Raw genomic sequence first — 15,625 nt, 5'->3', positions numbered from 1 at the left:
AGAACTGGGATCAATCCTTATTCAACTTGACATTTATTTACAGAATGAAACATTACAAGCATAGAACTTCTAACTCGGCTAACTCATTTGCCGTTAGTGCCTCTCTGGGCAAGTGGAGGCCCAATTAAATAATTAAACAGATATATAATTAACCAAAATGTTGAACTTGCTGCGGGAGTGGTTGATGTTGAACAGCGTAGATGAATTTAAGACAAACAAAGGGAGAAAGGGATGAAAAGATACACAGAGAGGGTTAACTAGAGTAGGTGGGAGGGGTCTTATGGGGAACAGAGACAAACATGGGTTGAATGGTCTGTTCCTGGGCTGTATATTCTATGTAAGGTATTGGCATTGTGGAGGACAGAATGGAATGCTGAGCTACTCGCCTGAGACAGTCAGAGGCAGGGGGAGGGGAGAAGTGAGGGTCAGAGACACAGCGGGGAGCAGTGATATTGGATACTCCTCATTTGTCCAGGGATTTCTCACTCTGGTTTTTGCCCCGCCTGGGAGGTAACCAGGCTTCAGGAGATTGGAGAGAAATGTCCAGACAGCAACAATAACTTGTCTTTGCTGTAGCAGATCATCTGATGGTATTTCTAGAGTGTGATCAACAAACCTCGACTCTGAGATACAGGAGGTATTTGGAAGGTGGTCAGAAACTTGGTCAAAGAGGGCAGGTTTTGAGCAGTACCTTAGGGATAGAGAGATGGAGGGGTTTAGGAAGGAGATCCCGGAACTTAAGAATAAAGCCTCAGAAGGTATTGCCGTCGATGATGCAGTAACTAAAATAAAGGTTGTGCCAGAGACCAGAATTGGAGGAGAGCAGAATTTGCTGAGGCTGGAGGAGGTTACAGAGATTGGGAGGAATGTGAAACAATCGTGAGAATCTTAAAATGGAGTTTGACCTTCTCTGAGAAGCAGTGAGGGTCAGAGACAAGGGAAGGGGTAAACAGTGAGGGTCACAGACACAGGGTGAGGGGAGCAGTGAGGGTCAGAGACATGGGGAGGGGGTTAGCAATGAGGGTTAGAGACACCAAGAGGTGGCGGGGGGGGGGGTGGGGGTGAGGGTCAGAGACACGGGGAGGGGGAGCAGTGATGGTCAGAGGCACGGAGTGAGGGATGGGGAGGGGGCTGTGATCAGCAGTTCCGCAGTTTAGGATACGGATACCCTCAGGTTTATAAGTCTACCTTCTTTATAAGCCTTTGTCAGCTCGTGGATCTGCTTGTTGTTCCTGGATGCAAGGATTTCAATCACACATTTCTCATCAGTTCCAAGTCCCTGTTAACGGAGAGAGATACATTCAAACCAATGGATTGGATATTTTCCCCAGCATTCAGACCACATGTTCCAGGTTCAATTCCTAACCTGCTCTTGGAAATAATGCTCAGACTCCACAGGCGAGAGCAGTGGGAGCCTCTGTTCATTCGAAAGGCAGGATCTCCGGCAGTCCAGCACTCCCTCTGTACTGCACTGCGGGTTATGTACCCAAATCTCTGGGTTTCTTAAGAAGCTCAACACCATCCAGGGCAAAGCAATCTGTGTGATTAGTATCCATCCACCACATTCAACATTTACTCACTGTCCACAGTGGCAGCTGTGTGTACCATCTACAAGGCGCAAATCACCAAGGCTCCTAACCCACAACCGCCACCACCATCTAGAAAGACAAGGGGCAGCAGACGCATGGGGAACACCACCACCTGCAAACTCCCCTCCAAGTAATTCACCATCCCGATTTAGAAACAGATCGGGTGTTCCTTCACTGTCACTGGGTCAAAACCCCGGAACACCCTTCCTAACACTGTGGGTGCTACACCACATGGACTGCAGCGATTCAAGACGGCAACTCACCGCTACTTTCCCCAAGGGGCAATAAAAGCTGGCCCAGCCAGAGATGCCCACACTTCACGAATGCATTTTTAAAAATAAGACATCTCGGGGCATGTTAAAATCATAAAAGGTTTCATCGAAATGCAGGGGTTTTTTTGTGCGTTTTGTCAAAACAAAAATCAGCGAACCAAACTTTGTGTAACTTCTCCTTATGGGCAAGTTATGTGATTTATTGGATTATATTTTCTGATTTGGCATTGGCGCAATTTGAACATGTGGGACAGGATTTTAAGGCAGGCTTCAGGTCTCCCGGTAGCAGGAACGTGTCAGGAATCTGTCCCAATGCTGCTCCCAAAGATTCCCACTGGCATCTGCCACCTCTGTCTGACAGGGCAGCTGGGCTGGTACAGAACTGCCCATGATCTCCAGCTGGCATCACACTCCCACTGAATTTCAACTGGCTGGGTGTCATTGAATCTACAATGTAGAAACAGGCCGTTCAGCCCATTGAGCCTGCACCAACAACAATCCCACCCAGGCCCTGTCCTATCCCTATAGCCCCACATATTTACCCTCCTAATCCCCCTGACACTAAGGGGCAATTTATTATGGCCAATCCACCCTAACCCGCACATCTTTGGAGTGTGGGAGGAAACCAGAGCACCTGGAGGAAACCCATGCAGACATGGGGAGAATGTGCAAACTCCACACAATCACCTGAGGCGGGAATTGAACCCGAGTCCCTGGCGCTGAGAGGCAGCAGTGCGAATTACACTGCCAGCATGCTGCATGTCATCATTATGTTAAATTATTTGCATTAACCGAATGAAAGAACTTACATTTCTATAGCACCTTTCACAACCTCATGCTATCCCGGGGATTTTACAGCAATGAGGCGTTGTCACTGCAGTAATGCAGGAGCTGTAGCACCCAGTTTGTGCACAGTGAGATCCCACTAACAGAAGTGAGAGTTTTTTTTAAAGCAAAGTGAGTTGCAGAGAAATATGGCACCAGGAGGTCAGTGACAACTCCCAGCGCCTGTCTGAATAGTAGCTCCAAAACTTTAAAATCTACTTTACAGAACAGATGTGGTCTCATCTCCAACAGTGCAGCGCTCCCTCACTACTGACCCTCCGGCAGCGCGGTACTCCCTCATCATTGACCCTCTGACAGCGCGGCACTCCCTCAGCACTGACCCTCCGACAATATATTAACTGCCTAGACTTTCACTGGGTAACCATGGGAGAGTGAATACAGTTTTACCTTGATGGCATCTCTCAGTTCTTTGGCATCGTACACAGCAGGAGGCTTCATAAGGCCAATGATCAGTCTCTCAAATTTTCCCGTTAGTTCATATTTCAGATCATCAATCAGATCCTGAGACAGAAATATTGTCATCATTTTCAAAAATACGCATCACTTCTCTTTAGCTCTTTGAGCCCAATTAAATCGTGTCTGATCTATAACTCCATCAACCCACCCTGCTTCTGTAACTAACCCAACACAACATGTAGCAATTTACCCGCCAGTCACAGGGTTCTCTGGGCAAGGGGGCAGAGTTCTGTTTTTCATTACCCTTTGTGAGAAGAGGTATTCCTGACATCACTTCAGAATATCTCCGCTCTCACATTCCCAGCTCTCAGTCCCTGTTCTGGATTCAGAACAACATTGATCATTTTAAGCACGCTTGAATTTCCCCTATTCCAGAGATTACAAGCCTAGTTTGTACAATAGTTGGGTGGTACTTTCTTTTTTATTCATTCATGGCACATGGGCACCACTGGCTGGCCAGCATTTACTGCCCAAGTCTAGGTGACTGAGGGCGGTTGAGAGTTAACCACATCGCTGTGGCTCTGGAGTCACATGTATGCCACACGGACAGATTTCCTTCCCTAAAGGGCATTAGTGAACCAGGTGGGTTTTTCCTGACAATAGTTTCATGGTCATCAGTAGATTCTTAATTCTATATTTTTGTTTATCAAATTCAAATTCCACATCTGCTATGGTGGGATTCGAACATGGGACCCCAGAACATTTGCTGAGGTTCTGGATTAATAGTCTAGGGATAACACCACCAGGCCATCATTTTGCCCTTGCTAACTCCATAACCAATGTTTTCCTTTCCCTCCCCCACCAAAACATTCCTTTCAATGTTCCACATCATGCTTCCTGCCTTCACCCTGAGATTACTCCCAAGTCCCAGTAAACTTAACCTGCTCAAACCCATTCATTATTTCCCCACCTTGATGAGATCATCCCTTTAACCCCATCTGCCTTTATAACCAGATGTTTCCAATGTTAGAATCCCAGTAAATCACCCTCACGTTGGTTGAAATGTCCTTTCAGTATCTACAAAACACCAGTGAGGACTGAGCATTGTGTTCTGTCAGTGGGCTAGTACAGTACGATGGGCTGAAAGGAGAAAGAGAAGAGGATCAAATAGATGGCTCTGTCAGAGAGACAGTACAGTGCTATGGAATGAATGGCCCGCAAGGAGAGGAATGAGATGCAGCAGAGGGGGCGATCTTACCTTCTCGCCCCGGTGCTGGTCAGTGGGCAGGGCGAGCTGGTAAGATCATGAGTGTTGAAAAATTGGGTTCATGCCAGCCCGAGGGGGGGCGGCGATCGGCTGGGGAGGTCAAACAAGGAGATTTGCACATGTGCGATTGCGCCCTCTGCTGTCAGCTACTGGCTTTCTGGTGAATTTAGGCTCCGCCCCCTCCCTCTGCTGGCCCGAAACAAATTTAGCAGAATTTTTTTTTGCATAGAGTGGCATAAGATTACACTTGTGGCCTCACTAGAAAATGGATCTGAAACTCTCCCCTTTTCACGCTAATTCTGAACTTAGAAATTTTTTGGTAAAAACACCCCCAGGGAGTTGTTTCAGGGAACGTGAACACACTATAGAACATTACAGCACAGAAACAGGTCTTTTGGCCTTTCTTGTCTGTGCCGAACCATTTTTCTGCCTAGTCCCACTGGCCTGCACTTGGACCATATCCTTCCACACCCCTCTCATCCATGTACCTGTCCAAGTTTCTCTTAAAATGTTAAAAGTGAGCCCACATTATGTGCTGGATTGAATGGGATAATTAAAACCAGCCAATAAGCGCCAAGGGTAGATTAACAAATATCTCGTCCCACCCACCATCATTACGTGTCTAAGTTGCAATTTTCAAAAATGTGGGTTTTTGAGTCATTTTAGGGGCTGAAGACAGTTTACCTACAGCAAGGTATCATTACCAAAACAGCAACATTTTAAAAAATAACCAGGTTCGGGGACATGCCACGAGGGTGTTAACACGGTTTTTAGCTGGTATGTGAAAATGACACACAAACATAATGAAAAGCCTTTTACAGTCGCACTGTTGGAGCAAGAGGGTGTGGATATTGTAAGGTTGACGAGGGCTAGGGTACCGAGAGACGGCGCTGGAATGCACTTAGCAAGACTACAGACTGAATACAAAAGGATAGAGATGACCCAGGATCTCTGCTGGTCAGCCCATCTCACCTGCACTGTCTCTGACAGAGCAATCCAATTGCTCCTATTCCCTTTTCTCCATTTGGCCCATCCCACTGTACTAGCTCTCTGACAGCACACTCTGTACTCTCATTTGACCATTGGGAAAGCGATTTACTGGGATCGCAGCAACAATAGAAACATCTGGTTATATCTGGAAGATGAGATTAAAGGGATGATTCAAATTTGGAATGGTTGAGTGGGTTAGGTGTGTTGGGACTAGTTAGTGAACCTGTAACAAGTGGGAACAAACTCAGGGTCAATGCGGAAAACATAATCTGGAAGGCAAGGAAGAATTTTTTGATCAGAAAGGATTAGAACATGGAATGTGTTTGGGGGTGATGTGGGGGGTGGGGGCGGTGAATTCAAACCCACCACGTTTCTGAGAGAATTAAATAAACTCGTGAAAAATAAATGGGCTGATTGTTGATATCAACAATGTGTAACTCACACCAGGACAGACTCCCTTCGCAGCTTGAACAACCATCTTTCTGGAGCAGAGATTTGTCAAAAAAAAGGAGAAATAATTACATTTTAACACGCACAAAAACGCTAAATGAGAAATTACCCTTCCATAGAGAGTCTTGTAGCATGTACAGATTTCCTGCCGCTGAGCGTTAGATCTGGAAGTCAATAAGTCAATGATGGTTTCTTTATCGCTGCCTGTATTCAATGTCAAAGAGGTACAGGGTGTCAGTTCTTACATGTTATGCCAGACAATCCCAAGTCACGTTCAGTCTGGGAGTGTGACTATATTGATTATTACAAAGCAACACTGCCACAGAGTGTGGGTAACACTGCCTCGGCCTCTTCTCGCCATTCCCAAAATTTGGTCAGGGACCAAGGAAAGATGTACAAAAATCAGGAAAAATCCAGGATAAAGCAGCTGGCTTGATTGGCACCACATCCACCACTTTAATCATCCACTCCCTCCATCCCCCATGCACAGTGGCAGCTGTGTGTACCACCTGCTACTGGATTACTGCTGGGATCTGAAACCAAATGTGAAAATGCTGGAACATCGCAAAATCTGGATTTGAAACATCAGCTCTTTTCTCTCCTTACAGATGCTGCCAGACCTGCTGAGATTTTCCAGCATTTTCTCACTGCAACAACTCACCAAGGCTCCTTAGGCAACATCTTCCAAACCCATGACCTCTACCATCTAGAAGGACAAGGGCAGCAGACACACCAGAACACCACCACCTGCACATTCCCCTCCCAACCACTCACCATCCTGACTTGGGATTATTTCAGCCGTTCCTCCACTGTCGCTGGGTCAAAACCCTAGAGCTCACTCCCTAACAGCACAGAGGATGTCCCTGCATACCCAAAAGGCAGCTCATCACCACCTTCTCAAGGGCAATTAAAAATGGACAATAAATGCTGGCCTAGCTAATGATGCCCACAACCTGAGGAAGAATTTTGTAAAATATAAACTGGGTCCTTTCGCTTTCAAGCACCTGATCGAAAAGGAGACACTGATCGAGAATTGAAAACAATGGCTCAGAAATTGAAGCAAAGTTTCCAAATGGGTTCAACAGTTGAGGAATTTTCCCTCCCACTAGAATCCTCAGGATTTGGATGCTATTAGCCAGGTTGGCATCTATTGCCCTCTCCTAGTTGCCCTGAGAAGGTGACTGTGGAACTGCTGTGATGGAGTGGAGTGTCTTACTCAGCATTTCCAAGTCAACCACATTGCTGTGGGTCTGAAACCACCCACTGGCTCAGACCGGGTAAGGATTTATTTCCGAAAAGGAAGATAAGCTGCACCATGGGTGGCACAGTGGTTATCACTGCTGCCTCACAGTGCCAGGGACCTGGGATTGATTCCCCGCTTGAGTCACTGTGTGGAGTTTGAACATTTTCCCCACATCTGTGTGGGTTTCCTCCGAGTGCTCCGGTTTCCTCCGCAGTCCGAAAGACTTGCTAAATTCTCCCTCAGTGTACCCGAACAGGCACCGGAGTGTGGTGACTAGGGGATTTTCACAGCAACTTCATTACAGTGTTAATGTAAGCCTTACTTATGACACTAATATAAAAAAAACCTTCTTTATTTCCCGCTTTTTTTGTTTAACTGAATTTCATTTTGCAAACTATCCTGGTGGGATTTGAACCCCTGTTCAATGATCCTGGAGTCTAGATAATTAAAACATGCAGGAGTACAGAAACCCCTCCCTTAAGGCTACTAAAACAAAGTAGGTTAGTTTAAAATAAGGACCACAGTGTGCCTTATCAAAAGTATCACAATGTGTCTCACTTATATACTATACAAAGATACTGTCTGTACAAGCACATATATAATCATTTAGGAACAATTATTATAGATTTAAACTGTATTTTTATATTTTCTTGTGAGCTTTGGCCAACAAGCAATTTACCCCTAGCCATAACGGGAAATAAGTTTAATGAGACGGACCACATTCTTTTGTAACAATGAAGCATAGAGTGTATACCCTATTATCAGGGGCAAACAAGGCAGCTACAGGCAACCAAGCTTATCGAAATGAATAGAAAGATTCAGCTTCTAGCTGTGATGAATGGACAGATTCAGCCTCCTCTGATAAAGGGACAGAAACAGACCAGAGAAGGTGACTCCCTTCCCGTTCCCAGGACTACAGGTGTTGGAAGCAACCCTCAAACTTACCAGATTTGTGTAGGTAAGGTTACTAGGCAACAGGGGGAAGAACCTGTGGGTTCAGTTGACTAAGGAATTTCTAATTCTGCTGGAGGTAGAATGCTATTGGCCAAAGTGTATTAGTGTAATTGGACCGTCCAGTTTGGATGACAGGTGGGCGGGAGGATCGAATCTTCAGAAATGTTGTCTCATGTGATGTAACATCAGAGGGAAAGTTGGAATCATCTGACTATCTCCCTCTCCAAATACGTGTTGGTCAAATAATGAATCTCTAACTGCATACTGTCCTTCATAAGTTTTTGTGTTAGCTGAGATCAGCTGGATACAAGACCTCATTCCCCCCCCTTGAGAAAATCCCCTTACAAACCAGTACATGACTGTACTCACTAATACTGCACCAAGCTGGTGTCAGTTTTGGAAGATTTTATATTGCAGAGGAAGCTACTTACCAAATCCTTTCATTGCATTGTAGAGTGTTTCTGCATCTTGATTTGCAGAGAAATTCTGAGCGGCTTTGACACTGCCTCTGTATCCGGATCTGCTGCCCTGTGAGAAATAAAAGATCCAACCACTGAGGCAGTTTTATAATCGATAATAAAACTCTTACACTGAGTCACCCATCATTCCGACTTGGAAATATAATCACCATCCCTTCACTGTCACAGGGTCAAAATCCTGGAACTCCCTCCCTAACAGTACTGTGGTTGTACCATGCAGACCGCAACAGTTCAAGAAGGCAGCTCACCACCACCTTCCAAAGGGATAACCAGAGATAGACAATAAATACCCATCCGCCCAGAATTAATTTTAAAAATACTTCCTATATTGCCCTGAGAGAGAAAGCTATTGTCTTAAACTTTCAATTGATGGTTTGGACAATTTGGAGCATTGAGAATCCACCACATTATAGAATCTTATAGCACAGCTGAAGGCCATTCAGCCCATTGGGCCTCTGCTGGTTTTTTTTGAAAGAGTTAAGCAATTTGCTCCCTCTTCATAAATCTCTTTCAAATATTTATCCATCTTTTAAGAGTTATTTCTCAATCTGTTTTCAGTCATGTTGCAGGCCAGGACATGTGGTGAGTGTAACGTCTTTAGTAAGAGCTGAAGTTTCTTGAGATGCTGACACTTACTGCAGGATGTAGATGTCTGGTATTGGGTGGCACAGTGGTAAGCACTGCTGCCTCAGCACCAGGGACTTGCGGTCAGTTCCCGCTTTGGGTCCCTGTCTGTGTTTACACATTCTCCCTGTGTCTGCTCCAACTTCCTCCCACTGTCCAAAGATGTGCGGGTTAGGTGGATAGGCCATGTTAAATTACCCCTTAGTGTCTCAAGGTGTGTAGATTAGGGGGATTAGCCATGGTGAATGTGTGCGGTTACGGGGATAGGTTGGGGGGGTGGGGGGGGGAGGGCCTGGGTAAGAAACTCAGTCACATCCTGCGGTGCTGCCTTTGAAGAAGATAAACAGGTGATGGAAATTTATTGTCTTTAAGCAGATATAAATAGGGAACAGCTGGGGCACTGGGTTGAGCAGGAGGAGAGCTGAGATGTTCGGGTGTGTGGTGCTGGTTAGCGAATGATGCTTCTGGGCAACACCTTAGAAAGGATATACTGGGTTAGGAAGGAAGAGATTCTCCTGAATGTTAGCAATGTTCCAAGTGTTGGATTGAGAGGGGTGATTACATGAACTATGCATGCATTCCCTGGAATACAGGAGGTTAAAGTGATTTGATAAAAAGGTCATGAATGTAGTCCAGTCCATCACACAAACCAGCCTCCCATCCATTGACTCGCTGCCTCAGAAAAGCAGCCAGTATAATTAAGGACCCCACGCACCCCGGACATTCTCTCTTCCACTTTCTTCTGTCGGGAAAAAAGATATAAAAATCTGAGGTCATGTACCATCCGACTCAAGAACAGCTTCTTCCCAGCCGCCATCAGACTTTTGAATGGACCTACCTTGCACTAAGTTGATCTTTCTCTACACCCCAGCTATGACTGTAACACTACATTTTGCACTCTCTCGTTTCTTTCTCTATGAATGGTATGCCTTGTCTGTATAGCACATAAGAAAATCATTTTCACCATATGTTAATACATGTGACAATAATAAATCAAATCAAATAGTTTGGATTTTGAAAAATGGAGAGATGAAATCTTTCCCCTCGATATCTTGGGCGAAGGGCCACAATGGGAGCTGGGTCATTCAGGGAGAAAGTTAGGAAGGGCGTCTTTGTGTAGAGGGGGGATAGGGGGAAAAGGGGGAAAAAACAAATAGGGTCAAAATTAATGGCTCTACTTAAATGCACATAGCCATTACAGAGACATGATCACAAGGAGATCAAAGCTGGGAATTAAATGAAGCTTTTTCCTCAGGTGGAAAAGGCAATTACTAGGTTTAAGGTGCAAGGGGCAAGGTTTAAAGGAGATGTATGAGTCTAATTTTTTGTTTTTACACAGAGGGTGGTGGGTGCCTGGAACTCGTTGCTGGGGGAGGTAGTGGAAACAGATACAGTAGTGACTTTTAAGGGACACCTTGACAAGTACATGAATAGGATGGGAATAGAGGGATATGGTCCCTGGAAGAGTAGGGGGATTTAGTTCAGTCACGTAGCATGGTCGATCCAAGCTCGGAGGGCCAAATGGCCTGTTCCTGTGCTGTAATTTTCTTTGTTCTTTTTTCTAAATACTCTGGGGTATGTGATTTTTGAGAAGGACAGTTAGGAAAGGGTGGTGGGGCAGCTTTGTTAACACGAGATGGAATAAGTACGATAGCAATAAGCGATCTTGGATCAGGAGTAATAGAATCATATGGGTGGAAGTAAGAAATAACAAGGGGAAGATGCTACAGGTGGCAGTGGTCTATAGACACCCCTGACAGCAGCTATACTGTACGATGGAGAATATATCAGGAGATGACCAGAAGATATAGGAGCAGAAGTAGGCCATTCAGCCTATTGAGTCTGTCCACCATTCATGACTAACCTGATGTGATAATCCTTAATTCCACTTTCCCGCCTTATCCCTTTCTACAAAAGGAGGGGGACCAGAACTGTACGCAGTGCAGACGGGTTTTTACAGCAATTGACGATGGTTTCGTGGTCGTCATTCGACTTTTAATTCCAGATTTTTATTGAGTTCAAATGTCACTATTTTTTTCCCCCCCAAGATGGCACTGGAGACTTCTTGCAAGCTGTGCCCAGCATACTTTCTAATTCTATCTTTTACTCTCATTCGACACTTCTAAAACTTCATTCTAATTCTTTTATGTTCTCTACACCCTAGTTATGATTGTAACACAATATTCTCCACCCTCATTTCCTTCTCTATGAATGGTATGTTTTGTATAGCACTGAAGAAACAATTCTTTTCACTGTATACTAATTCATGTGACAATAATAAATTAAACGTCTGCCATGGTAGGTTTTGAACCTGGGTCCCCAGAGCATCACCATGGGTCTCTGGATTGCTAGTCCAGTGACAATTCCATTGTGCCACAGTGAGCAGCTTTACTCCCCTTATCTAAGGAATGTATTGGAGGCAGCTAGTGAAGGTTTGTAGGTTGATCCCGGGTAGAGAGGGATTTTGAGTCGGTTGGGCATCGATTGGAGTTTAGAAGAACCTTACTGAGACCTAGAATTCTCAGGGGGGTGGCAGGAGACATACTGAGAGGTTGTTTCCCTTGTGGGAGAATCTAAGACAAGGGGGCACAATCCCAGAGTAAGGAGGGGGGGGTGGGGGGGTCACCCATCAAAGATGGAGATAAGGGGGAATTTCTTTCTCAGAGGGGAGTTCATCTGTGGAATTCTTTACCACAGCAGTTTGTAGAGACTGGGCCATTAAAAATCTGTCTCTCTCAACCTTGAATATATTTAATCAGAAAGGGAATGAAGGGTTATAGGGATCAGACAGAAAAGTGGAGTTGAGGATTATCACATCAGATCAGTCACAATCTCATTGAATAGCAGGGCAGATTCAACGGGCTGAATGGCCTAGTTCTACTCCTAGATCTTGTGGTCTTACAGAGGGGGAAAAAAATGGGTGGAAGAACTGGGAAAAAGCAGAGGAAAAAAGTGTGTTGGGTGCGGGGGGGGGGGGGGGGGGGGGGGGGGGGGCGGGCGAAATGGGAGGTGGGAAGGTGGAAAGCAGGATGTGGGGAGGGATGGAACTTTCTCCCACAAGAAAACAAAATCGATGTTTATCTCAATTAATAATTTCAAATCTGAAAATTTTACAAAAAACAAGGGATATGAAGGCGAGGTGGGTGGATAGGGTGAGGATACAGATCACCGGTGATATTAATGAATGGCGGAACGGGCCTGAATGGCCTCCTCCTATTTTCCTAATTCCACGTGAACAAATAAAACGGATGTCCAGTCACACTGGCTGTCAGACACACCCAGAAGCGACGGGAAGTATTTTTACACTGGTGGAATCTGGCAGCAGTGTGGGGACAGCTGGTGTGAGTAGCTGGGAGTGGGCGATGTGTGTCTAACTTACACCGAGTGAAGTGTGGCCCTGGGCTGTTACAGGAACAGAAGTGACTTGTCGAAGATATTTTACACAGCCGTCACGGCTGACCAAAGCTGTGCCAATCTTAGTTATCAACGTAAATCCAGCATTCCACTTCCGATAAAGTCAGTGAACAGTCGCACTTAAATAGAATTACTGTACGCTGAACTCAAATCTCAAAACTGCTTTATCATTGAAAGCAACCACATCTATCGTTGGTGCAGACTCAATGGGCTGAATGGCCGCCTTCTGCACTGTAAGGGTTCTCTGATGATGTGACCAGATTCTGAGCAAGATTCCTCGGTCAGTAATTCAAAGAGAAAAATCACTGCTTAGGCCCCAGATGGGTGGAATTCTCCCAAAAAATTCCATTCAAATTTGCGGGAAAACTGGAGTAATTCATGCTGGGTTTTTTTCCAGTGGGGACTCACACTAGAATCTCCCACACTCTGTGCAACGCAGAGGCCACCACCATGAGTACCTTTAGATTTCAGAGGACAGAACCAGTGGGTCTCTACGCACGTGCTGTGGCCCGGAACGGTCAGCCCTCTCTTTGCCAGCAATCGCTGGATAGCCTGGGACCCCCACAGTGCTGCCCACCCCCCCCCCTCCAAAAACTCCAATCACAGCCACCCCCGATCATTCCCAGCCAGCCTTGAACCCCCCACCCCAATCTCAAGCCTCCTCCCCAAACAGTTCCCCCACTCCTCCCAGCAGTGCCAATCACTCTCCCCCCACCCCCCCCCCAACCAACTGCAGTGCAGACCCCTCCCTCACCACAATTGCTGGCCTCCCCCTCACCCCCATCGATCCCAATGCAGAGTAGCAGCGGGACCCCAAGCCCCCACACCCACCAATCACTCCTAAGCCCTGCCCCCATCCAGCCCCACCACCAACAGGGCCTACCCCTTGGCACTGCCCCATGCCCTGTGGGCAGTGCCAAGGTGCCCCTGGGCATTTGCACTTTGCCCCTTGGGCAGTGCCAGGGGTACAGTAAAAAAGTAACGCTATTCGAAATGAAAGTGTGAATTTTAATCCCATGTGGCTTGGCTGGGCTTCGGTGATTCTTGGAACCTGTATTAATCCAAGATCCCAGAGCGAGAGTGGGCGGAGGTGCTGAGCAGGGCAGAGGGAGAGAGTTGTTCAGAGGGTCGAGGGGGAGTTGTTAAATGGTGAGGGAATTTGAGTGGGGGCAGAGATTTCTGAGTGGTTTTGTCGATCGCTCCCACAGCTGCACTGCTATTCGTTACTCCACACCTAATACACATCCAAGGAAATCCCAAATCAACCAATTGGAGCATGGAAGTGAACAGCCAATCAGGACACAAAGACAGACTAATCAGGGCAACTAACAAAACCTGTCCCATTCGCGGGGAAAACTCCTGCCCCAGACACCATCCCCACCTCGGCAGTCACCACCGCTGCCTCAGAGCTCTCAATCCCAGGGGATCAGCCTGTGGTCCCAACGGCACTGTGTGTGTTGGGGGGGGGGGCGTTGGTTGGTCACAATCCCTGGCTTAGGAACCCATGAGATAAGGTGGTGTTTTACCACAGGCGGGACAAAGCCGGTTATCAAAAGAACACAGGATTGAAGGTCATTGAGATGAGAAAATGCAATAAGTGATTAAGATCAGGAATGCATTGTCTGATCAGCGCGGTGCAAACAGATTCAATAGTAACTTTGAAATTGGATAAATACTTGCAAAAGAACAAAAAAAAATCCAGAATACGGACTGAGCTGAGAGTGGATAACACCAGCAGGATGGGCCAAATCGAATCTTACAGTATAGACGAAGGCTATGATGTCAGTATAATGTGGTTTGAGAGTACGACAGCCAGTAATTGTGGGTTAAAGGTTCACTCTACAGGGTCTGGGTTACAATGAACTGGGGAATAAATCATTAACTCTTTCAGATTTCTGCCCTTCTCCCACTTCAACTTGTAGAGCTTTGCGATTCTGATCACACACCAGTAACACTTACAATTCCCTGGGGCTTTCAACTTTACAATTCCCTCTTTAAACCTCCCTTCTCCTTCTCTCTTTCCTTCTCTACCTTCTAAAATCTCCTTAAAAATCTACCTCTTTGGCCAAGCTTTTGGCTGCCTGTCCAGATACCAGTGTATGGGACCCAATGTTAAATTTTCTTTGGTAACGTTCCTGTGAGACACACTGGAATGTTCTATTGCTACTTAAAAGATACTGCAGTGCCGCACAGAGGGAGTGCTGCACAGTCAGAGGTGCCATGTTTTGCATGGGACGTTGTCGCTTTGCTTGGTAATCTGCGTTGATCAACACTTTCTGGCTCAGATGGAGAAGATTTCCCCCTGAACGGCAGGTGAACACTGCACAGGGTGTCCATACTAGGCGGGGGGGGATGGACCACCCAGCCCGAGGCGGCTCTCACCAAGGGTAATACAGGGAGCAGCCAATTACCACATTCACCACAGCCAACAATAGTCTTGATGGGGAACCTTTCTCAGAGAGCTTCACTCAATTATCAGGGGTAGGTGAGAATGTGGGAAGCCACAGCCAGATGAGCCTTGTTAAACGGCAGAGCAGGTGCACAGGGCCGAATGGCCTACTCCTGGCCCTAATTCGTATGTTCGTATACAAAGTTTAACAATAACACAACGTGCGTAATCAGTGTCACCATTTGTCCACATTGTCCATCTTAATTCCCAAAGATTTAATGCAGGCAGTTGCCTAGGATACTGCTGATACACAAGTGTGGGAAGCTTCGGCACCAACACACGTGGCCAAGGTTACGAACGCAGCCCAATCCATCACGCACACCAGCCTCCCATCCATTGACTATCTACACTTCCCGCTGCCTCGGAAAAGCAGCCAGCATAATTAAGGACCCCTCGCACCCCGGACAGACATTCTCTCTTCCACCTTCTTCCATCGGGAAAAAGGTACAAAAGTCTGAGGTCACGTACCAACCGACCCAAGAACAGCTTCTTCCCTGCTGTTGTCAGACTTTTGAATGGACCTACCTCGCATTAAGTTGATCTTTCTCTACACCCTAGCTGTGACTGTAACACCGCATTCTACACTCTCTCGTTTCCTTCTCTATGAAGAGTATGTTTTGTATAGCGCGCAAGAAATAATACTTTTCACTGT

The 15,625-nt window shown here is 46.2% G+C and overlaps 1 protein-coding gene across 2 annotated transcripts in view; it reads right to left on the bottom strand.

Annotated features, from left to right (window-relative positions):
• The window catches only part of anxa6 (annexin A6), an 84,862-nt gene that overhangs the window by 51,723 nt on the left and 17,514 nt on the right, over positions 1-15,625 (bottom strand). For both annotated transcript variants that reach the window (XM_080201255.1, XM_080201254.1), the window contains exons 3-6: positions 8,439-8,535; positions 5,920-6,014; positions 3,095-3,208; positions 1,189-1,279 (exon numbers count right to left, since the gene is read on the bottom strand). In XM_080201255.1, the coding sequence (XP_080057381.1) occupies positions 1,189-1,279; positions 3,095-3,208; positions 5,920-6,014; positions 8,439-8,535 (397 nt within the window). The remainder of the gene's footprint in view (positions 1-1,188; positions 1,280-3,094; positions 3,209-5,919; positions 6,015-8,438; positions 8,536-15,625) is intronic.

Source organism: Carcharhinus amblyrhynchos, chromosome 13 (assembly GCF_965287045.1).
Source record: "Carcharhinus amblyrhynchos chromosome 13, sCarAmb.v2.hapA, whole genome shotgun sequence".
In the NCBI taxonomy this organism is placed as follows: domain Eukaryota; kingdom Metazoa; phylum Chordata; class Chondrichthyes; order Carcharhiniformes; family Carcharhinidae; genus Carcharhinus; species Carcharhinus amblyrhynchos.
Note: the sequence above shows the minus strand (reverse complement) of the source record. Positions and strands in the feature narration are given on the sequence as shown.